Here is a 27,738-nt window from a genome sequence, read left to right as displayed (position 1 = left end):
TGCTTTGTCGTTTCTGTCACTTTTCATCTATGTAATATCAAAGAAATTTTATTAAATAGGAAAAATTATTCATATTTAAGATAAAATGCTTTTATTCATTTGGAAGACTAATATATTCCTGAATGAGTCTTATCTCTAGATCTGGTTTCCTCTCTCCCTCCTTTCCTCCTTCCCTCCTTTCCTTCTGCCTTAGATTTAATACTAATTATTGGTTCCAGTAATTGGGGTTAAGTGACTTGGGCATAGTCACACAGCTATGAAGTGTTTGAGGCCATGTTTGAACCCAGGACTTCCTGTCTCTAGTCCTGACTCTCTATCCACTGAGCCAACTAGCTGCCCCTTATTCAGTGTTTCTCCATGAATTTTTACTCCTTCCCCCCACTTTAACTCTTTAATATTTCATTAAAGTAAATTCTTGACTTGATATGATATAATTATCAATAGCACTAAAAATGCATCTTTTAAAAAAATTCTTCCTAGTAAACATGCACTAATAAAAAATAGCCAGATTTGTATCACCAATCACTTATCAAACTAATTTTTAAAAGATCAAGAAAAACACAATTTTATTTTCAGTATGTAATATACTTTTCTATTTCATCATTCATGACTTTCTAAAAACCCATATTCTCTAACAGACATATAGGTTGTGACGCCTTAGGTTGATCCTTTTTTTCTGACCTCAGTTTGAATGTTATAATTTTGTGTTTATTTGTGAATCTGTATAGAAAGAAATGTATTTCACTTTGTGCTGTATATTTGTTCATCAAGACTTTCATATAAACTGAATGATGATTTAAAATTTAAATTCAACATTTTATATTTTGAATTCATTAATGAAATTTGATAGTCATGCTAAACCAATAGTACTTGATCCCTTTATAAAATGGATGATCTATGCCAAATTTGTTATGTCACAAATTTGGATTTTTATATGTGATTTTCATAGAATCTAAAGCTTTGGAAGGGATTTTAACAATCTAGTTCTACTCCTTATCTGTATAATATTCTGCCAGGTGGAATCTGGTCAATCATTTTTGAGGTACCCTTTTAGATTCTGGTTATTGGGTACAACACAAATCACAATCCCATTTATTTCCCTTTTACTGGGGACATAACCATTTTGACCAGTAAGAAGGGAACAAGTATATTATGATGAGCTCCAGTTTTAATATTTATACAATGGAAAAAATTGGATTGGTAGCAATTTTTTATTATACTGTAAATTGTTTTATTTAAAGTTTATTTGCTCTCTATATTTCTATTAGCCTAGAATAAGTTGCCGTATTTTACATTATTATAAGTTTCAGTAGTGTGAACTTGAATACATGGGACTACTTCATAGAATTTACAAATCACATTAATTGGAACCTAGGAGTATTGAGGTATTGAAGAAGTTAAAAGCAGTAATTACTTTTATTTGAAATATCTTTATTAGGTATTTTTTTCTGTTGACCAGAGTAGGTGTAACTCAAAAGTTATTGTATGCTTCTAGGCAACGATTATATTTGAATGTCTCTTTTAAGTGTGGCCAATAAAATTGCATAGCTTTAGTTAATTTTTGGAGTATCAGAATTTATATATGGCCTATGTGTAACATATGTACGTCTCTAGTGTCCAAGAATGTTGGTTACAGCATGCCTTATACTTAAAGACATATGACTTCTTATAGTCCTGTGCTAAGCTATTTAATTAATATCATATAGCATTTCTGATAATGCAGGGCAAATTTAAGAGAAAGAACTATTAACCTGGTCTCCCTGACTCTGGGTCCTCTTTTTAAAAACTGATGTAATATTAATACTATGTTCTTAGGTATAAATGAATAAAATTCTTTATTTGACAATAGAGAATGGGTTCAAAGGCATGTGAAATTTAAAGTACTGGCATGTCATTCAGGTAGACATCATTAGTTGGTAGATGGAAGGGACTAGGAAGATTTGACAACTGGTCATCTCATATTTTCTCTTTTATGTATAGTTGTTTATTAAACTGCTTGAGGTTTTAATTATTGTAAGCTGTAGTGTGTTATATTTCTGGTTATTTTAATTGATAAGGTATATCTATTGGGTATATCTAAATCTTTGCTCACACAGCTATATAATTTATTTTGTTGTACTTGTTTGGTCACATTTAAAATAATGTACTTGAAATGCTATTCATGTCTTAAATATTATTTGTTTCCTGTGTTATGTGAAATACTAATCTTTTACATGAGACATTTTCAATATTCACTCTCTAATATACATTCTTATTTTTTCAGGTAGTGGAAAATGTTCTTAAAGTGAATCCAACATTAGGTCCTCAAATGTTTCAACCAATTTTACCATGTGTGTTCAGGGGCATTATAGATGGAGAGGTAAGACGTTCTTTAAGATTAATATTGGATTCTTGGGTTTGTCTTGCTAATAATAAAACAGATCTTCCTGGAGGGAGACAAGGGGAAGAAGCATTGTTGCCCAGAGCAGTGGCATCCAACTCAAGAAGAAATGGAAACCACTCAATTGTTCATAAGAATCCTTTAGGGTCTCATGTTGACTTAGAAAACCACATAGTAATGTTATCTTTTTATTGCATTTTTTGTTTTGTTTTTGTTTTATTGTATTTTTTGTTTATGTTTTGTTTTATTGCATTTAAATTTTGCTAATATTTTCCACTTATATTTTAATCTGATTCAGGCCACTTTTTGGAGTTTTGTACCCTAGACAGTCTCATCACCAACATTCTTCCTCTTTATCTATTCAGTTTTAAGTTAAAGAAAAGTGGCTGATAATCTTTTAATGTAGAACTTGCTTAGATTATTTTAGGAAATAATGAGAAAGTATTGTGTTTTTCCCCAATTTTTTTGGTAGGGAGAGGAAAGTGTGAGATCCCCAGAGTCATGCACTCAGATAAGTGCTTAATTAGCATAGCATGAGCCCACTTCTGTCAGAAGCTCTTGGCTCCAGCCATTCTCCAAATCCTTATAGTCACTCATGGATAGGCCCCTGCTCTTCATGGAACACTATGATAAGACATTAGTTTACCTTATAGAAGGACTGTTTATCAAGGACTAGTTCCCATTTCTTGAATGGTAACCCTCTGGATACAAATTTCAACATTAGTGTCCTACCTTCATAATAATGTGTGGAATTTTCTTTCTGAAATAAGTTTTGATAACATGAAAGGAAAGGGATAAGAACCAATTTTGTACATTCCTGTAGGTACTGACAAATGGAAACTGATGCTTTATTTTATTTCTCTAGCTCTCCAACCAATCAGTAGAAATAGTTCATAGTCTTTTAAATAGTACATATTACAGACAATGAAAATGGAAATTCAAGTATTTTCTGCTTTTTATAAAGCATTGAAGACTAGTTAGGCTTTTACTTTTATTAGGCTTAATTAGGCTTTTACTTTTCATATTTCTAAGAATTATTGTATTAATAGAGCACATACTATATAGTTAGGATTTCATTGGTATTATTAGATATAGAGTCCTGGACTCAGAATCAAGACGACCTAGATTCAAACCATGCCTTAGACACTTACTGGCTCTTTGATCCTGGGTAAGTCATGTAATTTCATGAAGATTTAGTTTCCTCATCTGTAAAATGAGGGACTTGATCTCTGTGATCTCTGACGGTCTCTTCTAGTTCTAAATCAGTGCTTCTGTGTTCTATGAAACAGCTTTCTTGTAGTAGAGAAGAATCTTAAAAATCGTCCAAAGACTTGGGGACTAATTTTTCCTTTTGTTTAAAAATTTTTTATTGATATTTTTTAAAATATACCTGTCATCTTGTTATTTTTTTCCCAGAACCTGTCACCAAGTCCTCCTTCATAATAAAGAAAAATAGTAAAGTAAATCTGACCATGACCACAAGTTTATACTATATTCCTTAACTTGTATTGTGTCTTCTTCACTCCCTTGCCTCCCCCAGAAGATGGAAACTTAGTTATCTTCTCTTCAAGGTTAAAGCTGGTCATTTCAATCAATCAGGGTTCCGCTGCCTTTTTAGTGTTCTTTTTATTTACCTTTTCCTGTCCAATATATATCTTCTTTTCTCAGTTCTCCTTTGTTCTACTACAGTTTGTGTTAGTCTTCTAGTGTAAGACATAGCAATAGATGGTGTTTGTTGTCGAAGCAAAAGTGCAAACAATTCATCATTAGGAATTTAGACACTATGTAATAAAAATTGTTAACCATTGCAACTTTTTAAAACAGATAGAAGTACTGAACCTGTGATTTCATTGATATAGGAAACACTATCTATTAGTACAGGTTGCCACCTTCTCTTTTAACTCTAAGAAGTCTTAGAGAGTTGCTTAGAGTATTGTGAGTGTACATGAATTGTGCAGGGTCATACATCCTATCTATATGCCAAGGCAGAACCTGAAACCAGGTCTTACTGGCTTTGAGGCTAGCTTTAGTCTATTTTTCCTATTGTAAACCAATAATCTATCAACAAGACAAAGGCAAAATAATGTTTGCAGAGTGGTTGAAAAGGATTGAGGCTGCTTGTGACCACTGAGAAAACATTAACTGTTGTTACTTCCACTGTGGTGTTTGTCCACTCAGTAATGAGTTAGCACATTATAAAGAAAATTTAATCACCTGCATATCGATGTGTTTGCTATGAATAAAATCACAAGATGGATTTGTGGGAAAACTTTGTAGGAAAGAGTCATTTAAGGTAAAAAGAAATGGAAGCAATGAAAGACTTCATAGGCTGACCTATACATTTTTATTTTGAATACTTTATTCAGAGGTGAATCAAAAGTTATTGGTCTTGGCAAGTATCAAACAACATCATAAAAAATGAATTTGACTGTATCTTAGCAGAAAGCAACTAATTATTTATAAATTTCCTGCCTTTGTCTAATCTGAAAGATCCTCACTTGGTTAGAGCAGCATAGCATAGTGTGGAGAAAAGGACTAGACTGGCAATAAAGAGAATCCTGAGTCTGCAATTTCCCTTGAAACCCACTAGCAAGGCACTTACCCCAAGTCTGTGTCCTTATCTGTAAGATGAGAATAATTCTGTTAGTATTTATCTGTGAGGAATAGTGGGAGAATTAGGCATATTAACATAACTAATTTTGCAAAACTTAAAATTGCCATGTAAAAGTCCATTGTCATTATGATTATTACTCAGTACTCAAATAAATTTCTGATCTCATCTAATTCTTGTCATGCCTAAAATGGGATGCCTACCGCAAAATGTTTACCTAACCCATGCAATTCATGTCCATGTACTCCCAAGAAATTTGTGGCACAGAAATCTCTGCAATGCTTTCTTCCAACCATCTTGATGGAAACTTTCATTACTCTCTCCTGACATTGACTCTCTCCTACCGTTCACTACTTACTGTGCAGTTATTGTGTGTTAATAGTAAATATATTTTTGCCAATAAATATGAAATTAAAAGAACAGTTACACTGTTCAATTGGATTAGCTTCAAAATGACATTGCAATAAATGCTTAACTGTATTGGCACTAGTAAAGACATTGCTGTCCATAGGAATTCAAGCAGTATTAAACTTTTGCCACAACCTGAAAGAGTCCAGAAACCAAATCAGTCTGCAGGTACTTAATATTCTTGTTAATCAAGGAGATGGGACAACTGAGGGTAAAAATTTTATAAAGTACAGTCCCATCTGAAGCATACTATAGCAGAAAGTAATAGATGTTTTACAGAACAAAAAATAATTTGAGAGAAAATAATTTTGGAGATGGAGCAAAACCTGATTGTCCAGGCTTCATTTGCATATATGAAACTAGAAGGAAGGACAAGCAACAGTGTAAAATAGAATGGATCTTCTGACATTTTTAAATGCCCTATTTTTGTTGGAAATGAAGAGTCCACCCATTTAGAATCTACCATTTCAGTACCTAGTAGTGTACTGTGTTAAAAAGTAGCTCTTAATAGCAAGTTTGATTAGATAAAATGTTATCATGTGTTTAAATGTAAAAGAATTTTATTTTAAAGGTCACACTTTGAAAATTATTAAAAGATTGCTTCTGAAAATATATTAAAGAGGGAATTCCCCAAAGATCATACAAATGGTTCTTGTAAAAAAAGACAGCTGAGAAGATAAACAAGTTTGAATGCCTATTTATTCATCTCTCTTGATATAAAGGTATCCTCAATTAAAAACAGACAAAAGAAACAAAGCCATATTTCAAACAATTTCCTGTAGTAAAACAAATGTTTACTGACAATTTTTTGTAGTCAGATGTTTGAGAAGTTTTATAAATGTCTCCCTGTGCTGGTTTTGGATTTTAAGAAAGGTTTTGAACTCTGCCCATTTTTGAAGGCTCTCATTGGATGAGATGTCTCCCATGTGTACAACAAAATCTTACTAAACTGCAACAGATGCCACTATAGAGATAATTCTGTTCAGTGAGCTACCTTTTATATGTTTACCAGGGATTGTCAATGTCTCTTTCATGATGGCGGTCTGCCCAAAGTCCAAACAAAGGACTTTTTGATGATGCTCTTCAAATCTTTGCACAGATCACACTACTTTTCATGATTCTAAAGTCTTCCTGGCCACTAAATCTCATATCCTTACATCCATTATTTCTCTGATGAAGCTTGAAGGATACAAATAGGAGAATTAAAGTTACAAATGACTCAGAGGACAGCTGTAGTCCTAAAGAGAAGTTGCAGTATGTTAACCTCAAATGCATGCAAAAAATTGCCTAAAAGACATTATCGTGGGCTGATCATGTATCAAGGACATGATCACAGCACATGAACCACATGAATAATATCACTCAGTTGTTAAACTTAAGGAAATCTACTAGCCAATTGAATTAATCATTTAGGCTAGTACTTCTTTGACTAATGAGGCTGCAATGAAACCTTTGTATTTTAGACAAAAGATAACATCCTTCTACAAAGTCATATTTTCCTAAGACATGTAGAAAATATTGAAAGACGTCCCATTTCAGTTTCTGGAACTTGGGATGTCTTGGAACCACCAAACTTGCAGGGTTATTTACTGTTTTGAAACACTGATAGACACTTTGTTGTAATCTTGTAATTATGAGTGCTAAGTCACAAAGGACATATTTGCTATTGATACTCAGAAATGCAAGAAGTTAAATGCAAATCTTAAAATACTGAACAGTTCTGAGTCCTTGTAGATTCTTCAGATCTCAAAAAAAAATTATGTTTGAACCCTTTAATATAGTTTTTATTAATTCTTTTTTTTTTTATTGTCCAGAGGTATCCTGTAGTGATGTCTACTTATCTTGGAGTCATGGGCCGAGTTCTGCTGCAAAATACTAGTTTCTTTTCTTCACTTCTAAATCAGATGGCGCATAAATATAACCAGGAGGTAAGAATCAGCTTATGTTGTAATTTAAACATCAATTGAAAACCAAATTTTCATAAAGTTCTTATGTTGTTAAAAAACTACTCACTCTTAAATTCTAATAAAAAAAGAACATGGTTGTTGATATTTTAAAAAAATGAACCTTTGGAGCTAAGTTGAATTCTTGTATTGATAAGGAATTGAATTCTTACATTTATGTATGCCTTGGGAATCAGAAAGACCTCTCTAGGTTCACATCTCTCCTCAGAATGGTGTGATTCTGGGGATGACATTTAACATCTATGGATCTCAGTTCCTCATTCTGTAAATTGTTGGATTTGTACTTGGCTTTAAAAAATCTACCTTCCAGAAATAAATCTTTGATCCTGTGAAATTCTCTGCACAGTAATTATTTTGACTTCATAACAGGATATGATATGGGCAAGTTTTAATCATATTTTTGTTATATCCCTTGCTTTTAAATGCCATTTGCATGTTTTTTCTGACATATATAAAAACTGAGTCATTAAAGGACTTATATCCCAGATTGTCCCAGTTCCTCCTTTTTTTTCTTGTTTTTCAATTCAACTTGGCATTTATTATCAATAATTATAACTAACATTTATATTGCCCTCTTGTGCTAAGTACTAGGCAAAATTTTAAATGAAAATTATGTAATATATGCTAATTTAAAGAATTCTTTTTATTTTTTTAAACCCTTACCTTCTATTTTAGAATAAATACTATGCATTGGTTCTAAGGAAGAAGAATGGTAAGGGCTAGACTATGGGGAATAAGTGACTTGCCCAGGGTCATGTAGCTAGGAAGTGCCTGAGGTAAAATTTGAACCCAGGACATCCTATCTCTAGGCCTGACTCTCTATCCACAGAGCCACCCAGCTGCCCCCTAAAGAATTCAGAAATTATGATCATGTTTTCTATCTATGTATATGTCACTAGATTTCAGTTATAGTATACATAAGGCATTAACCTCATCAACTAACCTTTAATGTTGCTATAATTCCCTTTAAAGTACTAACACATGCTATAATTCCCTTTACAGTACTAACTCAGAAAGGTAGCATAGCTTATACTCGATTCAGAGTTAGGAAGACCTGAGTTTATGGTCTTAGGCAAATCACTCAGCTTCAATTTTATCATCTATAACTTACTTAATGGAATTAGGTATTTACTTTATAGAATGTTATGAGGATTGAATCAGAGAATACATGTAAAGTGTCTTGTAAACCCTAAAGTAAAACATCAGTTACAACTTTAGTAACTATCTTTTTTGTCTACTGCCATGCTGTTGTACCCACTAGACTAGAGATGATGTCCTGGGACACCCTCAAGTGGGAATTATTTTATCTTGATTGGTGAGAGCCTCTGATGTCTAGGAACACTGGCCTTCTTATTGTTCCCTGCACATGACCCTTCTATCTTCTGACTTTGCCTTGGCAGTGACTGTGCCTCTTGTCTGGAAACTTCTTTCTCTTCAATTTTGCTTCTAGGCTTTTTTTAAACCTCAGGTCAAATCCCATTTTCTTTGCTAGTTTTACCTACCTCCAACCCTTTTTGCTCCTTAAATCCCATATGTTAGGACCTTTCCTCTATGATTTTCTTTCTTTAGCACTAGACATATTTTGCATGTTATCTCTCTGATTAGAATTCTTGAGGACCGGGATTGTGCCTTTTGCTGTGTCCCTAGCACTTAACACAATGCCTGGCACATAATGCATATTTAATAAATGCTTTTAGATAGATGGTTGACATTTTCATGGTACTCTAAATCCTTAAGTATTCTATTTCATTTGATCTTCACATTTAGCTTTGTTTGTTAGGTACAGTGGGAATTCTTATCCCTATCCTTGGAGAGATCCAGGGTCATAGAGCTAGCAAATGATGGAGCCAGGATCCCATTCAGATGTCTATGAACTTCATGTATAATATTTAGAGAAATTTAAATCCAGAAATTAAATGACCCAACTCAGTATCAAGATTTCTTTAGAGTAACAAAAGTCAAAACTAGATGTAGAAGTGGAAGTTCAGACCAAGAGAATATTTATCAGGCATATAAGGGAACTGGCTTTTTAAAATCACCTGTTTTTATGCAACTTTGTCCTCATTATAGTGGTTGCTATGTGGATGTATTGGGAGACTATACTGGGACTGTCAAATCTCCTTATACTCCAGAAAGACCAAAAAAGCCCATGAGCTCTGGCATTTCTTAGTGAGCTTTGGACTATATTAGAGGATCTCTATGTGAATATTTTTATGACCTTTACTCCTTCATTCATTTCTCATTCATTTCCTAACTCTTCTAGGCCTCTTTCCTGTTATATCACTAAAATGCTTAACTACAAGTTTAAACTACATCAAGTTAGTTACATCAGCTTCAAACTACACAAGCTTGTTGATGCAACACAATTATAATTCATCTTCCTCATCCTGCTGATTAGTTTTTAGCTAGATCTCTCCCCTATCACCCCACCAGTGATGTAAAAACTTCTGTGGCAAACCCTCTGTCTGAAAATCCTTCCGAAATACCTGCCTCTAGTGACTCAGGGCCTTCCACTAGAGAGCATGTCCCATTGCCTATTCATCATGTTGTTCCCTGAGACAATGAAAGGAGGTCACAGGCCATAGGACACTATCCCCTTTGCCTTTCTAAATTTTATTTTAGGATGTATATCAACAAACCATTCAGATGTATCCTAATGATGCTGTGATTAACTAGAACTCCACCATAAGTTTATATGGCTTTCTCCTTGTCCCCACTTCCAGTTACTTTTACCAAATTCTTATTCCACAATGCCTTTTTTAACTGCCATTGCTTAAATCCTTTTTACTACATAGATTATTGCCATAGGCTACAATTGTCTTCTCTCCTCCCTCTCCCCCCATTGTGTACACTAATGCCCATAGTAGCAAAAACACTGGTTTGGGTGTGAAGCCCTGGTTTCAAACTTGTCACTGGGTGACAGCTCGGTGACTTTGGACAGGTTACTTTTCTGACCCTTAATTTTCTGATAAAATGGAGAGCTTGATCAGATCAGGTATTTTTAGCCTAGAGCCCATGAACTTGGTTTTTGTTTTATATTTTTTGGCTAACATTTCAATGGAATTTGTTTCTTTGGTAATTTGAGTATTTTATTTTACAAACTATTCCAAAAAGCAGTCCTTAAGCCTCACCAGACTGCCAAAGAAGATCCATGACCTACACAAAAATTAAGAACTTCTGGATAAGATTATCTTTGAGATTCCCTATAGTGCCATCATTTTAGCTGACTGCCTTTTAAAAATGCTCAAACTGCTAAAGGTAGCATTCAATGCATTCCACAATCTGGCACCAACTTATTTTACAACTTTATTATATTATATTACCACATGGTGTAGTAGAAAGAACATTGACTTGAAGGCTAGAGCTTCATAATTTTTAATTCAGTTCAAGTCTAAATAAAGTGCCTCCTATGCACCAAGTACTATCTTAAGTACTGGGAATTCAAATAAGAGAAAGAAAAGTCCTGCACCTAAGGAGCTTCTAGTGCTGTGGGTGGAGCCAGCACACAAAGGAAAAAAGTGGCCCTGGGAAGGCCACCCATTGGGTTACCCAGTGCAGGGGCATAATACTCCCTGTTGTTGAAGGATCTAGGAATAGTTTACTGCTTTACCTTCTTGCCATCCAATTAGGCGGGGGCAGCTGTGAGGGAGCTGAGAAGGTATTGAGTTTCAAAAACTGAGTTAGCATGGTAATGAGATTTCAGGTGATCATCTTATCCTTGGGGAAGTATGATGTGCCTTGGAGTCTAAACTAAGCAGAACAGTGGATGGAAAATGGACTTTTATTTTTATTGCAGTGACAAGTCAGTTAACTTCTTTTGCCTTCCATCTCTTAGTCCATGGCATTTGACTTTTGGATGACCTTCTTGAACAAACTTTTTTAATTCTAGTTGTAAATATACCCGTCACATTCCACAAACTGGACTATTTTCTTATTCCCTCCCTCTGATTAGATGTTTTCTCTGAACCCCCACTTTTTACCTCTTACATTGTATATTGTCATCATCCTCATCTTACACTTATTTCTGAACCGGTCTTATTCTTGCCCTGCCCTACCTTCTTAAACTCTAAGAACTATGTATTCCTTATTGTTCCTAAAAACTTTTTGGATGTTGAGGGAAAGGCAGTTTTGAGGGTGAGGTGTTTTATATATATATATATATATCTGAGGCTTTTTCATTTTGCGCCTTGTTCTAAAAGTTACTTTTAACTCAACCCATTTTTCCTTCAAAACCCTACTAAAGCACTACCTTAAACATGAAACCTTTCTTTTTTTTTTTTTAACATTTATTAATATTCATTTTTAACATGGTTACATGATTCATGCTCCTCCTTTCCCCTTCATCCCCCTCCCCCCCCCCGCAATCCCCCCACCCATGGCCGATGCGCATTTCCACTAGTTTTGTCATGTGTACTTGATCAAGACCCATTTCCAAATTGTTGGTAGTTGCATTGGTGTGGTAGTTTCGAGTCCACACCCTCAATCATGTCCACCCTGACACATGCGTTCAAGCAGTTGTTTTTCTTATATGTTTCCTCTCCTGCAGTCCTTCCTCTGAATGTGGGTAGCGTCTTTACCATAAATCCCTCAGAATTGTCCTGGGTCATTGTATCATGAAGCCTTTCTTAATTAACTTTCCTTGTAAATACTTTGTGTGTGTACGTGTGTGCACATGTGCTGTGTGCATGTATGTGTGGGTTTGCAGGAGGGGTTGGTAAATAGCCAACCTCAAAACTGGGAAGACACAGGTTTGAGTTCTGTCTGACATTTTGGCTATGTGATTTTGGGCTAATCACCTAACATCTTAGGGCTCATAACCAACTCTCTTAAGACTTCAAGTTGTAGGGGGCAGCTGGGAAGCTCAGTGGATTGAGAGCCAGGCCTAGAGACTAGAGGTCCTAGGTTCGAATCTGGCCTCGGTCACTTCCTAGCTGTGTGACTCTGGGCAAGTCACTTAACTCTAGTTGTATTACCCTTACCACACTTCTGCCTTAGAACCAATACATACTATTGATTCCAAGATGGAATGTAAGGGTTTAAAAAAAAACAAACTTTAAGTTGTAGCAATAGTTTAATCACCTGAGAGTTCTCTTTAGTAATGAAAACATACATTCTTTCCTCATTCTCATTCATATTCCAAATTTATGTGCTTCTTATTTCTGTTCTGATGGAGCTTATGATTTTACTGGATAGAGAGAACATATATTTGTCTTAATATAAAGGGGAAAACAGCATTTTATATTTGTGTACATACATATGTATGTACATATGATTCATGTAGTCATATTCTAATGCTTAATACCATACTGGATAATGTGGTAGGTACTTAATAAGTATTTATTGATTATTGCATCTCATGCTTAAGTGCTGCATAAATAAAAGCTCCTAGGTTCATTTGTTGAAATGTTAGTTATATTATCTTCCCGCCTCTTCTATAAAAGTGGTAGTATCTGTTTGAAAAAGTTTTTTTTTCTCCCACAAGTTCTAAATTCTCTCTCTCTCTCCCCTGAGCCACTTTGCTGCCCCTTGCCTCTCTTTTATAGAGTTCATCTTTTAAGATGACAATTCAAACATCTTCCTTGTTAAGCCTTAGCAATACAGACATGAGTTCTTACTGTCCTCAGACAATTACCAGCTGTGAGATCCTGGACTAATCACTTAATCTCCTCTGTCCTTACTGTAAAAACGAGTAAAATCTGTAAAAATATGACATGGCTGTTGAGAGGATAAAATGAAATAATATTTATAGAGTTTTACAAATCTTGAAGCACTGAATAAATATTATTATTTGAATGAATAATAATAATGATTGAATAATATAATGAACAATGTACAATAAGGACATTGAGTGTAGACTACTTTACCAGGAAGCTTGATGGCAAAAGTGGGAAGAAGGATGTAGAATTTTAAACATTATAATTTCATGCTACCCAATTTTAACTAGGCTTTCACTGTTGCAAAGCAAACCTTTTGTTTGACAGTTATTTATGACCTATCTTGCCCAACACAGTTATTCCAAACCTCTATTCTCTCTTCAACTGTCTCATGTTTTCCTTGGCCTTAATCATATCACCTCTTACATGACTGAATAAATTGAAGCCATTTGATGTGAGTACATTCTTCTTCCTTTCTCATTATCTCAAAACCTCTTGATAGCCTCCACAAGTATGTCTATTCCCTCATCCCAGATAATAAAGTGATTTTTAGCTAGCCTCTACATGTGTCCTTGCTCCCATCTACCTTCTCCTCTATAAAATTATAATTTGTATTATCCCTCTCCCCAAATCTCCTTATCTACTAGTTCCTTCTCTATTGCTTTTAAATTTGGCCATGTCTTCTCCATTAAAAAAAAATCCTTACCTTTTGTTTTAGTATCAATTCTAAGTCAGAAAAGAGGTAAGGGTTGGACAGTGGAGGGTTTATTATCATCCTCTTACCCTACTATCCTATGCTCTCCCAAACTCCCAGAAAAAGAGATCAGTCTTTTCCCTCACTTCCTCATATTTGTGCATTCTGGCTTCAGATCATTCAGGGCAGATCAGTGATTTCTTAAAACGTCAAGAATTCTGACTTTTTTTTTCTTTCCTGTTTCTGGTCTTCCTCCCCCCCCCCCCCCCCACTTTATGCATTTAACATTGTTGGTCAACCTCTTCTGTATACTCTGTCCTCTGAGTTTTCCTCACTCTGTTCCTGGTTTTCCTCCTACCTGACTGACCATTCCTTCCTTCTCAGGCTCCTTTACAAGCTTCTCATTTATATGACATCTCCTAACTACTTTAATATTCTCCAAAGCTCTGTCCTTGGGCCTCTTCTAACTACACTTTCTTTCTCTCAGTGAGCTCATTAACTCTCTAAGAGCTGGAAAATTTAGTGTTATCTATATGGCAATGATATTGATATCTCTATATGTAGCCTGTTTTATCTCAGAGCTTCAGTCTTATATCACTAACTGCCATTGGACATTAAAAACTAAATGTTCTGCAGACATCTCAAATTCAATATGTCCTCAAGTCATTCTCCTCTCCTTTCTCCTCCCCTTGCACTCCAACCCTATTCCAAATTGACCTTTATTTGGACGGGTTACTGTTCTTCCAGTCACTCAGATTTGTGTAACCATGTCATATCTTAGACACTTCATTCTCCCTCATCCTAAGAATCCATTCATCTGCCAAATACTGTCATTTCTATTCAAAATGTTAGGAAATGGATGCCAAAAAATTGTTTTTGCACATAATTGGGAAAAAATAAAAAAAACATTACTGAAGAGAAACGAAGAGTTGTTATTGCTACCTATAGAAAATTGATTGCTATCTCTACCTCTACAACACCTTAACACCTACCACCCTAGTTTAAGTCTTCATCACTTCTCCCTTAGATGCACAGTAACTCCCTAATTGGTCTTTCTGCCTTACATTCATTCCCATTCCAATCCATCCTCCTTGTTGATACCAAATGATTTTCCTTAAATGTGGATCTGACCATGTTACTCCCCTAACCAGACAATGCCAGCATTTCTGTTGGGTAAAACACAGATTTCTTTGTTTAGCTTTTAAAGCCTTTTATCACTCATCTTTCAAACTTAATTAGATAGTATTCCTCTTCTTATACTCTGAGATCCAGCCATACTTATCATCTCTTTGTTCTTTATGTGTGTGTGTGTGTGTGTACATATATATATACACACTCTCTCTCTCTCTCTCTCTCTCTCTCTCTCTCTCTCTCTCTCTCTCTCTCTCTCTCTGTTTCCCTCTTCCCCTCCCCTGTGTCTCTCCTCCCTTTTTATATGCATATCCATATCTCCCATGTTAGAGTGTACTTTGACCTTACCTCTAAGACAAGGAATTTCCCTGTTTTCCTTTAACAAAAAGTTGTGTCCTCATGTTTTTCATGAAGCCTCTTTTTTTTTTTAAATTTTTAAACATTTATTAATATTCATTTTTAACCTGTTTACATACTTTATGCCCCTACTTTCCCCTTCACACACACACCCTCCCTCCCCCTCCCCCGGCTTTCCCCCCACCCATGGCCAACGCACATTTCCACTGGTTGTAACATGTGTCCTTGTTCAGGGTCTATTTCCAAATTGTTGTTAGTTGCATTGGTGTGGTAGTTTCGAGATCACATCCCCAATCATGTCCGCCTCAGCCCATGCATTCAAGCAGTTGTTTATCTTCTATGTTTCCTCTCCTGCAGATCTTCCTCTGAATGTGGGTATCGTTCTTTTCCATAAGTCCCTCAGAGCTGTCCTGGGTCATTGCTTTCTGCTGGTACAGAAGTCCGTTACATTCGATTTTACCATAGTATATCAGTCTCTGTGTCCAGTGTTCTTCTGGCTCTGCTCCTCTCACTCTGCATCAGTTCCTGGAGGTCTTTCCAGTTCGCCTGGAACTCCTCCAGTTTATTATTCCTTTTAGCACAATAGTATTCCATCACCAGCATATACCACAGTTTGTTGAGCCATTGCCCATTTGAAGGACATACCTTCCCTTTCCAGTTCTTTGCCACCACAAAAAGCGCAGCTATAAATATTTTCATACAAGTCTGTTTATCTATGATCTCTTTGGGGTACAAACCCAACAATGGTATGGCTGGATCAAAGGGCAGGCATTCTTTTATAGCCCTTTGAGCATAGTTCCAAATTGCCAGCCAGAATGGTTGGATCAGTTCACAGTTCCACCAGCAATGTATTAATGTCCCAATTTTGCCACATCCCTCCAGCTTTCATTGCTCTCCCCTTCTTTCATTTTAGCCAATCTGCTAGGTGTGAGGTGGTACCTCAGAGTTGTTTTGATTTGCATTTCTCTAATTATTAGAGATTTAGAACACTTTCTCATGTGCTTATTGATACTTTTGATTTCTTTACCTGAGAATTGCCTATTCATGTCTCTTGCCCATTTTTCAATTGGGGAATGGCTTGATTTTTTATACAATTGATTTAACTCCTTGTATATTTGAGTGATTAGACCCCTGTCAGAGTTTTTTGTTATAAAGATTTTTTCCCAATTTGTTGTTTCCCTTCTGATTTTGACTACATTATTTTTGTTTGTACAAAAGCTTTTTAGCTTAATATAATCAAAACCATTTAATTGACATTTTGTAATTTTCTCTAACTCTTGCTTGGTTTTAAAATCTTTCCTTTCCCAGAGATCTGATAGGTATACTATTTTGTGTTCACTTATTTATAGTTTCCCTCTTTATATTCAAGTCATTCACCCATTCTGAATTTATCTTGGTGAAGGGTGTGAGATGTTGATCTAGACCTAATCTCTCCCATATTGTTTTCCAAATTTCCCAGCAGTTTTTGTCAAATAGTGGATTCATGTCCCAAAAGTTGGGCTCTTTGGGTTTATCATACACTGTCTTGCTGATGTCATTAACCCCAAGTCTATTCCTCTGATCCTCCCTTCTGTCTCTTAGCCAGTACCATATTGTTTTGATGACTGCTGCTTTATATTTTTTTTTTTATTATTATTATTCCTGTTGACTCCTTAGGAGCATAGGGCCGCAACCATCTCGTGCCAGCGGACTCTGTTCTGGGCAACTTCCCCCAGCTGGGCCCATGTCATTCCGACTGTTTTTGTTTCATTTTCGGCAGATCTTCGACAGGTCTGTTTTTGTCTTCCGACTTTCCTCCTCCCTGAAGGGTTCCAGCACAATGCTTGTCTGGCTACATTGTTCTCCGGTTTTCGTAGCGTATGTCCTATCCATCTCCACTTACGTTTCTTTATGTCCTGACTAATGGGATACTGGATTGTTCTTTCCCAGAGACTAGCATTGGAGATCTTTTCAGGCCATCTGATGTTCAAGATGTAGCGTAGACATCTATTAACAAAGACCTGGAGTTTGTTGGTGTTAGCGCTCTTCACTCTCCAGCTTTCTGATCCATATCGGGGGACGGCCTTTACATTGGTATTGAAGATTCGGAGCTTAGTGAAGAGGGACAGTGCTTTGGAGATCCAGACAGACCGCAGGGTGTTAAATGCCTGTCTGGCTTTGTTGATTCGGTTTCTGATGTCCTCATCTGCTCCGCCGTCCTTACTGACTATGCTACCCAAATAGATGAAGTGGTCCGTCTCCTTGATGTTTTCTCCCTGTAGTTGGATTGGCAGGTCCTGTCTGCTGTTGACTGTGATCACCTGGTCTTCTTCTTGTTGATCTTCAGACCTGTCTTCTTTGCTTCTTCAGAGAGTCGTGCAAGTTTGGCTTGCGCATCCTGCTGCTTTATAGTATAGTTTAATGTCTGATACTGCTAGGCCCCTTCCTTCACATTTTTTTTCATTATTTCCCTTGATATTCTTGATCTTTTGTTATTCCAAATGAACTTTGTTATAGTTTTTCCTAATTCATTAAAAAAGTTTTTTGGTAATTTGATGGGTATGGCACTAAATAGGTAAATTAATTTGGGTAGAATGTTCATTTTTATTATGTTAGCTAGTCCTACCCATGAACAATTAATGGTTTTTCAATTGTTGAGATCCAGTTTTATTTTTTTGGAAAGTGTTTTTTAGTTGTTTTCGTATAATTGCTGTGTTTGTTTTGGTAGATAGATTCCCAAGTATTTTATATTGTCTAGGGTGATTTTAAATGGTGTTTCTATTTCTACCTCTTGCTGCTCTAATGTGTTGGAAATATATAGAAATGCTGATGATTTATGTGCATTTATTTTGTATCCTGCAACTTTGCTAAAGTTGTTGATTATTTCTACCAGCTTCTTAGTTGATTCTCTAGGATTTTTTAAGTAGACCATCATATCATCTGCAAAGAGTAATAGCTTAGTCTCCTCATAAGTGAGAATATTTATTCTCACTTAGGGCACTGTCTTCACCCACGCAGAAGCTAGGGAAAGTCCGTTGGCTGGAGATCTTTAATCACACCTGGGGTGATGCCTTCACCCAGGCAGACACTCGGGAAAGTCCCTGCTTTAGCGATCTTTGTCCAGGCCTGAGGCAGTGCCTTCACCTGTGCAGACATTCAGGGAAAGTCTGTGCGCCCCCCCTCCCCAGCCACTTGGGGTCCCTCATCTTGCAGCACACAGGTACAAGCCCTGGGGCTGCTAGTGATTTACTGGTTGCCCCAGTCCTGTTTTCACTCTTGTGCGTTGGCCTTGGTGTTGTGCGAGGTGTGTGGTGTGTGGGTGGGGGAGGGGCTTCTTCCTCTCATGTTTTAGTGAGAGCTGTTTCACCCCTTTATAGCGTGGAAATGCCCCGGTTCCACATACCTTCAATGCTGTGCCCTGTTGTGGGGTTCCTTCATTCGTCTGGGCTTGTTTTTATTTCCCCTGGAGGAGTCCTGTATGCTTCGGTCAGGAGAGATCGAGCAGCTGCTCCTTACTCTGCCGCCATCTTAACCGGAAGAACCCCATGAAGCCTCTCTTGATTGTCCCAGCTACTACTTCCCTCCATCTTGACTTACTTTTACTTTTACTGTCTTTATTATTTGTGTTTTAAACATTTTATTTTTTTGATGTACTCATAGGTGTATACCTCTTCCCTGCTTGAATGTAAGCTTCTTGTATGTAGGGATTGCTTCATTCCTTATGTTTATACCCCAGCACTTAGTATAATCCCTGATACATAGGAGGTAATTACAAGATATTAGATGATTGATTTAGTCATTAATAGTATCTAGTCTGAGTTAAATGGAAATATCTTGAGTTTCTTCTTTTTTTTTTTTTTTTTATTTTGCAGATGGACCAGCTTCTGGGTAACATGATTGAAATGTGGGTTGATCGTATGGATAGCATTACTCAGCCAGAAAGAAGAAAACTTTCTGCTTTGGCATTACTTTCACTTCTGCCATCTGATAATGGGTAAGTGGATAAAATTCTTTCTCGAAAGAAAATTTCTGTTATTTAAGAATCCATCACTATATCTTACCCAGAGTCAAAACTTTTGTTTAATGGAGTTATCTGACTTTGGGGAGCAAATTTTATCATTACAAGCAACAAAGATGTCAGTTGAAAAATTTGAGGATGTTTATGAAAAATTATTCTTTTGATAATATTGAATAAATTTTCTTTTTCTCTTGTCAAATGGTTCATAATTATATCAAATTTCATTGTAGGCTATTTTAATATATTTATGCTTTTAACATTTAATTTTTCAGAACTGTCTTATTTCCTAATAGGTGAGCCCAAAATGTTAATGCCTTTTTTGTATTTATCTTATCCTTTAGAATTATCTTTAGAGAAGCTCTGCAGTTAATGCACATCACATCATTTTTTCGTATGGCAGTTTAGGCCATCAAAATATTTTTAGTACCTTTGATAAGTTTTACATTTCAGCATCCACAACAGAATGGCATCAATTGCCCGCCCTTTTTAAAGTTCTGTTTCTGGATTTTTTGGAGTTTAACAATTTTCTTACTGCTTAGGGTGTTAGTTTTATACTGTAGACAAGTGGTTCCCAAACTTTTTTGGCCTACCACCCCCTTTCCAGAAAAAATATTACTTAGCGCCCCCTATCACATACTATCACGGCCTCCTTATGGTTATTCACCGCCCCCAAATGCACCTGTGGCCATCTCCGCTCCCCTGGATCGCTGTAGCACCCACCAGGGGGCGGTGGCACCCACTTTGGGAATCACTGCTATAGACTATGAACAGTTAGGTTAGGTTCTGGAATCAGGAAACTCACATTATGACAAATTTGGTCTTTCTGCTGTACCTATACTTTTCAAAACTTTGTAAATCTAATGCAGTAAGGAAAACCCTATTACTTTTCAGAGTTTTTTATACTCTAATATTTGTGTTGTAAATACAAACATCTCTTGAGGGTGTTAAGAATAAGAAGGGCCTCTGTTCATTTCCTCACATATTCAGAGATCAAAACACTCAATATATAAATTACTGTCCTTTTTTTTTCTTTTAGAAATGAATACATATTTTTATTTTGTGTAAATAAAGTGTATCTTCTACTCTAGGGGAAAGTAATGACTTGTGGCTTCTAAAGACTTTTATAATTGTAAATATTTATTTTGTTGTAGTATTTGATGATCTCTCCAACTCTCATTGGTGACATAATTGATTGCAGTGCTTGATATTGGCTTGATAAGAATTCACTTGAAATTTAATAGAATGACCAGCCTTCTCTTTAGTCTAGATCAGAGTCCTTTTAGCCCATAATTGTCTCACACATTTGAAATAAAAGAGGGTTTAAATAGGTGATTTAAAAAAATTAGCAGTCATGCCTTAAATATCTCTGACTTTGCTTGATAACATTTTATCATAATCCCTATCCATGTATTTAATTTTAAAAGTTACATATGCAGAATTCCCCAGAGTTTCCTTTCATTTCAGTACCCCACGCTATCCCATTTGTTCTCCTATTTAGTCAAATTTCTTATGAAAATATACATAAGGCATTTGTATCCCTCAGCACCCCATTTGTTTGTTTGTTTGTTTTAAAAGGTAATGAAGATTACAGAAAAAAAAAATGTATTACAGACTTTTCTGTCACTACATAAACATACAGAAGAAATATAAGGGCTTTTATCATTATTACTTAAATAGCACTTAGCATAATAGAAAATCTCTTTTCAAGGCAGTATGTATTAAAAGATATTAAGTAACTCATGTCATTCATTGAATCAATAAGAATTAATTAAGAATACACTATATATTAGTCACTATTTAAGTCACAGATCAGTGGTGTTCATGAATTAATGCAGTGTGTCTATATATGTATAGGCATACATACATCACAAATATGCTTTTATATACTATATAAATGTTACATTTAGTAAATATTATACTAGCTGCTGGGCATAATACTACTGGTTGAACAAACCAGAACAGGCTTCTTGAAGTAGATGATACTATTATATGAGAGGGAAGAATGTATAATCAGCCTGGAAACATAGGTTGCTTTTAGATGATAAAATACTTTAAATACCATATAAAGGAGTTTAAATTTTATTTTAAAGGCAATGGAGAACCACCAGAGTGCCTTGAGAGGGGGAGTGACATGCTTAAATCTAAGAATATCAAATTTTTTGAGTGTGGAAGACAGGTTAGATAAAGAAGATTTTATACCCAAGAAATCTAATTAGGAGCATATTGTAATAATCCAAGTGAAAAGTGATGATTGCCTGAACTTGGGAGACTGTGGAAGAGAGAAGAGAGAAATGTAAGAGATGTTGTTGACATGATTTGATACCTCATTGGATTTGGGGGCATGATTGATAATAAAGAATCAAGGATGATTCCTAAGTTTTGAACCTTTTGACTGGAAAAATGGTTTGAAGGATGTACTGGAAAGAGCAGTGTCTTTAGAGGGAAAGATAAGTTGTTTTGTTTTTTTTTAAGACATGTTGAGTTTGTGATATTTTCCATTCCTGTAGCTATAGTTGAAGAGTCACCTATAGAAAACTTTTGCAGGAAAATCTATAATAAGAAGCAATTTAGTGTACATCTTTCTAATTGGAGAAACATTACTTGGTCCCATAAGTTTAGAAATTTAGAGCTGGCAGGGCCCTTAGAGGTCATCAGATGTAACCACATTCCTCTCTCCATTCCCATACCACCCCCAGCTCATTTTATATTTGATGAAACTTAAAACAGGGTGAGTTTAGGAAATGAGATCAGAGATCATAAGTATGGAGCTGGAAGAGACTTAGACTCTATCCTCCTAATTCTAACCATCATACCATACTGCATTTTTTTCTTATGTTGATATAATTTTCTTTTGGTAATTGAGATATAATGAAACATAGCAAGTAGTTTTATTATCTAATTTTTTTTTAATCAGGGAGAAAAAGTCTGGGGAAGCTTTTATGCTAAGGAAGATCAGATATCTAGAGTTGTGGATAAACTTATGAAAGTGACTTTTGATTTGAATATAAATGAGGGTGTAAAAGAAGATAGAGAAGCCAAAAGGATTAAATAAGAAAAGAACTAAAAAGAATTATAGTTAAGCCACAGGGAGGAAAAATACTTAAATGTTTGTTTGATTTTAAAATGCTTATTCTAAAAACAAACCCTTTGTTATTTACTTTGGTAACTTAAGCTGTTTTTAATAGATAAATTGTTCAAATTTAAAATTTTAGTAAGTGTATATTTCTTTGTATTTCCTTGAGCAGACAGCATCCCAATGAAGCTATAGTAAGACTGACTCCTTGAATTTATGAACAGTGTTACCATCTGAACAATGTTATTATCTCCTGCCAGCAGCATACCCAAAGAGAAGGAAGTTAATGATTCCCTTAACCAGTGAAAGTGTAAAACTAAAGACTCAAAGGGATAGCTTTCTGAGAACTAAAGACCTTATTTCTACTTTCAAATTTATACTCAACTATGTCATTAGAAATCTTATGTGCATTATTGAATGTTTTAGGTAATTTTGAAAAGTATTGAAAATATGTCTCTGTTTAAAAGTCCTTCAGTATGTAAGAAAGCTTTAATATTAAAATTCTGTGAATTGTTAGAAACAGTTTAAAATTAAAAACTAAACAGTCTTAAGAAATCAGTCTTATTTTTCACATATATCTTGTTGAATGGAACAGTTGCTTGCATAGACAGTAACTAGAAATCTTTACATTTTCCTCATAGTTACAGATTGTGTTAGAAATGGAGTCTAAGTGCAGTTTTCATAATCATATGTTGTTTGTTTTTTTTTAATTTGGTTCTCCTCTAACTGTTCAGCTTAGCTTCCTGTTTATCTTGCTTGTGCTGCTATGCAGTAGGTGAGGGTTTTTCCCCCAATCTTTTCCTGGTTAATGTGCTATATCAGTTTTCCATTTAACAGCAATTTCCTGTTCCCAAATTCTGGCTCAAACATTGATGTATGCTTATTCTGGAGACTATCCAGTAATGTTGACTACTTGTTTTGGGTAGAAATAAGCTGAGGAATTTCATTTTGATGTTGTTTTTCATTATCTTTAACCTGCACTTAAGTGCAGACATAAGTGCATTGCTTATATCAGTTTTACATACAATAAAGTATAACTTGCTCTGTGCCGTGAATGATTTATTTTAGTTATTTATGTCCTTCAGTAAATTCTCAAATTTCTTTAGATATTTATGCCATTTAATAAATTCTAAAATTAATGTATCAGTACACAGGAATGGAACATATTTTATATTTTTAAAATAAAACTCATTGTGTAATTATTGAGCCTCTATGTAACCATATATTAAAATTATTTCCATTTAATAGAACTATTCCATTTTTACATTTTTGTTACCCATATAGCTTATCTCCTTTCCGGTATGTTTTTCTAAGAGAATTTGAGTAGTCACAATGATGGCTTGACTTTTAACATCAATTTCTAAAAAAGACTTACCAAAAAGATTGCTGAGAGAAGACAGCAGAAAGATAGGTTAGAGAAACAGGAGGGACATGAAGTACAGACAAAATAACTGGTGAAGAGAGATGTCAGATAGAAGTAAGGGAATTCCTGGATTGATTTCATTTCTCTTTAATACCTATTCTTATGTACTTTCCTCCCCATTTGATTTTCTAGTCTTATAGTACTTCCCATGTTTGCTCTGTGATAGGAATTTGAAGCAGCTATAAAAATATTAGGAGAATCCTGGTGAATATAAGATGTGACAGAGTTTAGTTTAACACATATTTCTAACAAGTTTTTTTCTTAAACATTATTAAAATAGACCAACTCTCAGTTCCCTAGTCTATGAAATGCGAATAATAACATTTGTGATATCTTTTTTACATTTAAGTAAGGCGCTATATACAACTGAGTTGTAGTGGCTATGTTGGTCCTTAAACAAGTCAAGTCTTACATGTGCCAAGCACTGTCATAAATACTGGGAAAAACAGTTACCATCCTTAAGGACCTGACATCCTAAAATGGGAGAAAGAAAGCTGAAGAGAGAGGGAAGGAAGGTATACACATGAGAGTACAGTGGTGGAAGAAGTTCTGAGAGTCATGTTTATAGGCCAGGGCGGAATGAAAGTGTGAAAATGATTGGCCAGGTCATTTTCCCTAAAATGGAGGTTCCATGAGAAAATGACAAGTCAGAGAAAGGGGTCTCAGAGGGAGAGTGATCCTCTAGGATGAAAAGGCTGCTAGGATGGAATGATCTTCCAAGGTGAATAGTGCATTCTGCTCCACAGTGTAAACTGTGTAAATAACCCAGGACCAGGAAACCATCATTCTAGTTCCAGCTCACCTCTTAATGGGTAGCATCATTTTGCACAAATCCCTGAGCTTCCCTGGGCTTGTTTCCTAATCTGTCATTAAGCTCCAAAAGATAATTGAATTATAGCAATTAAACAAAATTCAACAATAGACTTGTAATTCATTTGGCTTGTATTTGAAGTCTTACCTATTGCTACCCCCCCCACCCCCCACCCCCATCCCCCTGAGGTTTATGTTCTACTGACATAGGGTTTGACTCTACACTATGATCATTTCCATACCATGATGAGGCACTGTTAGTTTGGGTACTTTTCCTGAGACAAAACTTTTTTAGTGTACTTGAATAACATTTTAACATTTGATACACATATTTTCACTAAGCATTTATCAATCTTCTCCTATACAAAAATGGCATATCTTATCTTCATATAGGTGTCTTAAGTGTTCTTATCCCTATTTTACAGATTAAAAAAACAGGTTCAGACAAAAATTAAGTAACTTGCAAAAACCAGTAAGTGGCAGAAATAGGGTTTCCCTCCCTTGTATATCCAGTGCTCACTGTTCCTGACTTCAAGCTCCTTAGTTCTAGTTGAAAAGAATATGACCTGGACATAACTCTAATACAAGTGAGAGAATTATTAAATGTAAAGGAGAGGGAAATCTAGCAGAATGACACAAAAAGTTTGGGGAGAAATGGAATTATTTCAACTGAAAAAATCAAGGTAGATTTCATGAAGGAAGTAGCATCTGAACTATACCTAGAAAGACAGAATAGATTTCTTCAGGGAAAGGTAACAGTAAGGCTTCTGTAGGAGGGTAGGATAGAACATATAAATGCTCTAAAGGCCAAAAAGGACCAGTTTTCCTAGAATATGGAGTGCTAGAAGTATAGAAGGAAAAATGGAATGAAGGAGGGTAATGGGAAGAGAAGAAAAGGGAAAGAAAGAGGGAGGGAAGAAGGAAAGGAGAGGGAAGAGGGAGAGAAGGAAAGAAGATGGGGGTAAGGAAACAAGCATTTATGAAGTACCTACTATGTATTAGGCAATATGCTAAGTGTTTCACAAATACCATTCATTTGATAAGGAATAATGATACATAAAACTGGAAAGTTGAAAAACCATACAGAGAAGTTTATTTTGTATTTTTAATTAATAGGCCTTGAGGAATGGCTGAAGTGTTTTTGTTTTGTTTTGTTTTGTTTTTGCATAATGATGAGATGATTTCACCTAAGCATTAGGCAGGGACTCCCAAATTATTGTGAAGAATTGATTGATTTATAGATTGAATTACAAGGGATCTTGGTAGCCATCTAGTCTTATTTTAGAGATGAAGAGGCCCAGAGAAGTGACTTTATTTGTTTAAGATTATCCAGGTAGGAAGTGGCAGATCCAGGTAGGAAGTGGCAGGGCCAGGATTTGAATTCAATTCTCCAAAATCAGTGAGTGTCCTTTCCACTATACCTGGAGAAGGGAAGAAACTGTTGGTGGTGGGAAGTTGGAAGCTGTTACAGTAGTCTGGTTAAGAGGTAACAGTTCCAAAATTAGGGGAATGTCAGTGGGAGAGGGAAAAAGAATATGATTGAGTAAATGATGGTGCTGTCAGTAGAAAATGGGAAGAGGTGGTAGTGTAGGAACATTAGTTGAGATTTAAACAGGTTGTGATTGATATGTGGATAAAGTGTTCTTGAGTGTATTTTTAGTAGTCAGAAATATGGGACTAGATTCCACATGGAACTCAGGTTCATTTTGGAGTTCTAGATTTGTGACTTTATTTTCAGAGAGGTGATCATCAAAGTCATAGGAATAAAAGAGAGATTGCCCAAAGAGAAAGAAATAAAGAAAAGGAATGAAGATCAAGGCAGTGCCTTGGGGAATGTTCACAAGGAGGAAGAAATAGCTTAAGGAGAGTGAGACTGGTTAATGAAGTAGGAAGAAAACCTGGAGAATAATGGTACTGTAGAAATGAAGTCAGTGTGTATAGAGCAGGGTTGGATTAACCATTTTCAAAGTTATTGGAATGTTCAAACTACCTGCAGATAGAGAGGATTTCATTGGGTTAGGCATTATTTAGTAATGGATGGCTCTGAAATAAATTTTCACTGGGTTGGGAATGGAAACTGTTTTGTAAATATTTGAGGACCAAGTAATGGTTTTTAAGGAGTTGGAGGAAGCAAGTATAGCCTTTTTATACTTTATAGAAGTTGAGAAGTGCAACAAATTGAGGTTAGGACAATATCTTCACAGGAGCAGCCAGATTATTTAGAATATTAACTAAAAAAGATAGTTATACCTTTTTCTCTTCTGCCCCTTCACATCTATCCATCCTTTTCCACGCCACCTTCAACTATTCTAGTTCAGATCCTCATTACAATTTAACTGAACTGAAATTCTCTCCTAAATGTTTCCCTGCCTGTAGCCATCATATTTAGAGATATTTAGATTCATATTTAATATTATTTCTAATTTTTTCCCACTAGGAAATTGCTAAGTAGAAAATTGTTCAAGACATAGCTTTTAAAAATTTTTCTGTAGGTTTTCCTATAATTTAGAGGTTTTTAAAATATGTTCAAATACAGTCATCTATTTTGATTTTGGTAAAAGATCAAACCAATAGGCTCATCTAGACTTAGGCTGACAGTGGATAAGGAGAATAGTTTTAGATCTGAGGGTGGTATATGACATTCATACTCATTTTGACAGTGGGGAGTCTGTATGACTGCATGGAAAACTTTGATGAACCCTGAGACATAAGATCCAAATTAAAATATTAGTTGTAACATTTATTAGCTGTGAGTTTGGGGGCAAATAGTTTAACCTCTTTGGGCCTCATTTTCTTCAACAACAAAATGGACTAAATAACTTTTATAGTTCCTTCCAACTCTAAATCTTATGAACCTGTGATCTTTTAGAATTCTACATATTTATTAAATAGGTAGAATAGACACTTTGATAATATAGGATAAACCCAACATATGTTTTGTCAGTTAATTTTTATACTTTGATGGATCCATGGAATTTCATATGCTATTGCAGGAGTGTAGATTATAGACAGCTCGAATATTACTTCTCATCCTGCATAATTCATTCCCTCCCAATGCACTGGAGACTATTTGATGGGTTTTTTTATATTAATGCTATATCATTATAACTAATTATCATTATTGTTTCACTTTCTCAGTATGTGATTAGTATATTCCCTTTTCTGATTATATCTATGGCTGATGGTGTCTTTTTTGCTACTTCTTGCATACAACCCTTAGTAATATTTTTCAGTTT

General features: G+C 35.4%; 1 protein-coding gene across 1 annotated transcript in view; it reads left to right on the top strand.

Annotated features, from left to right (window-relative positions):
• The window catches only part of IPO11 (importin 11), a 222,537-nt gene that overhangs the window by 122,719 nt on the left and 72,080 nt on the right, over window positions 1-27,738 (top strand). The window contains exons 24-26 of the mRNA XM_044663634.1: window positions 2,264-2,359; window positions 7,214-7,327; window positions 19,051-19,172. Coding sequence (XP_044519569.1) covers window positions 2,264-2,359; window positions 7,214-7,327; window positions 19,051-19,172 — 332 coding nt within the window. The remainder of the gene's footprint in view (window positions 1-2,263; window positions 2,360-7,213; window positions 7,328-19,050; window positions 19,173-27,738) is intronic.

This window comes from Gracilinanus agilis, chromosome 1 (assembly GCF_016433145.1).
Source record: "Gracilinanus agilis isolate LMUSP501 chromosome 1, AgileGrace, whole genome shotgun sequence".
In the NCBI taxonomy this organism is placed as follows: domain Eukaryota; kingdom Metazoa; phylum Chordata; class Mammalia; order Didelphimorphia; family Didelphidae; genus Gracilinanus; species Gracilinanus agilis.
Note: the sequence above shows the minus strand (reverse complement) of the source record. Positions and strands in the feature narration are given on the sequence as shown.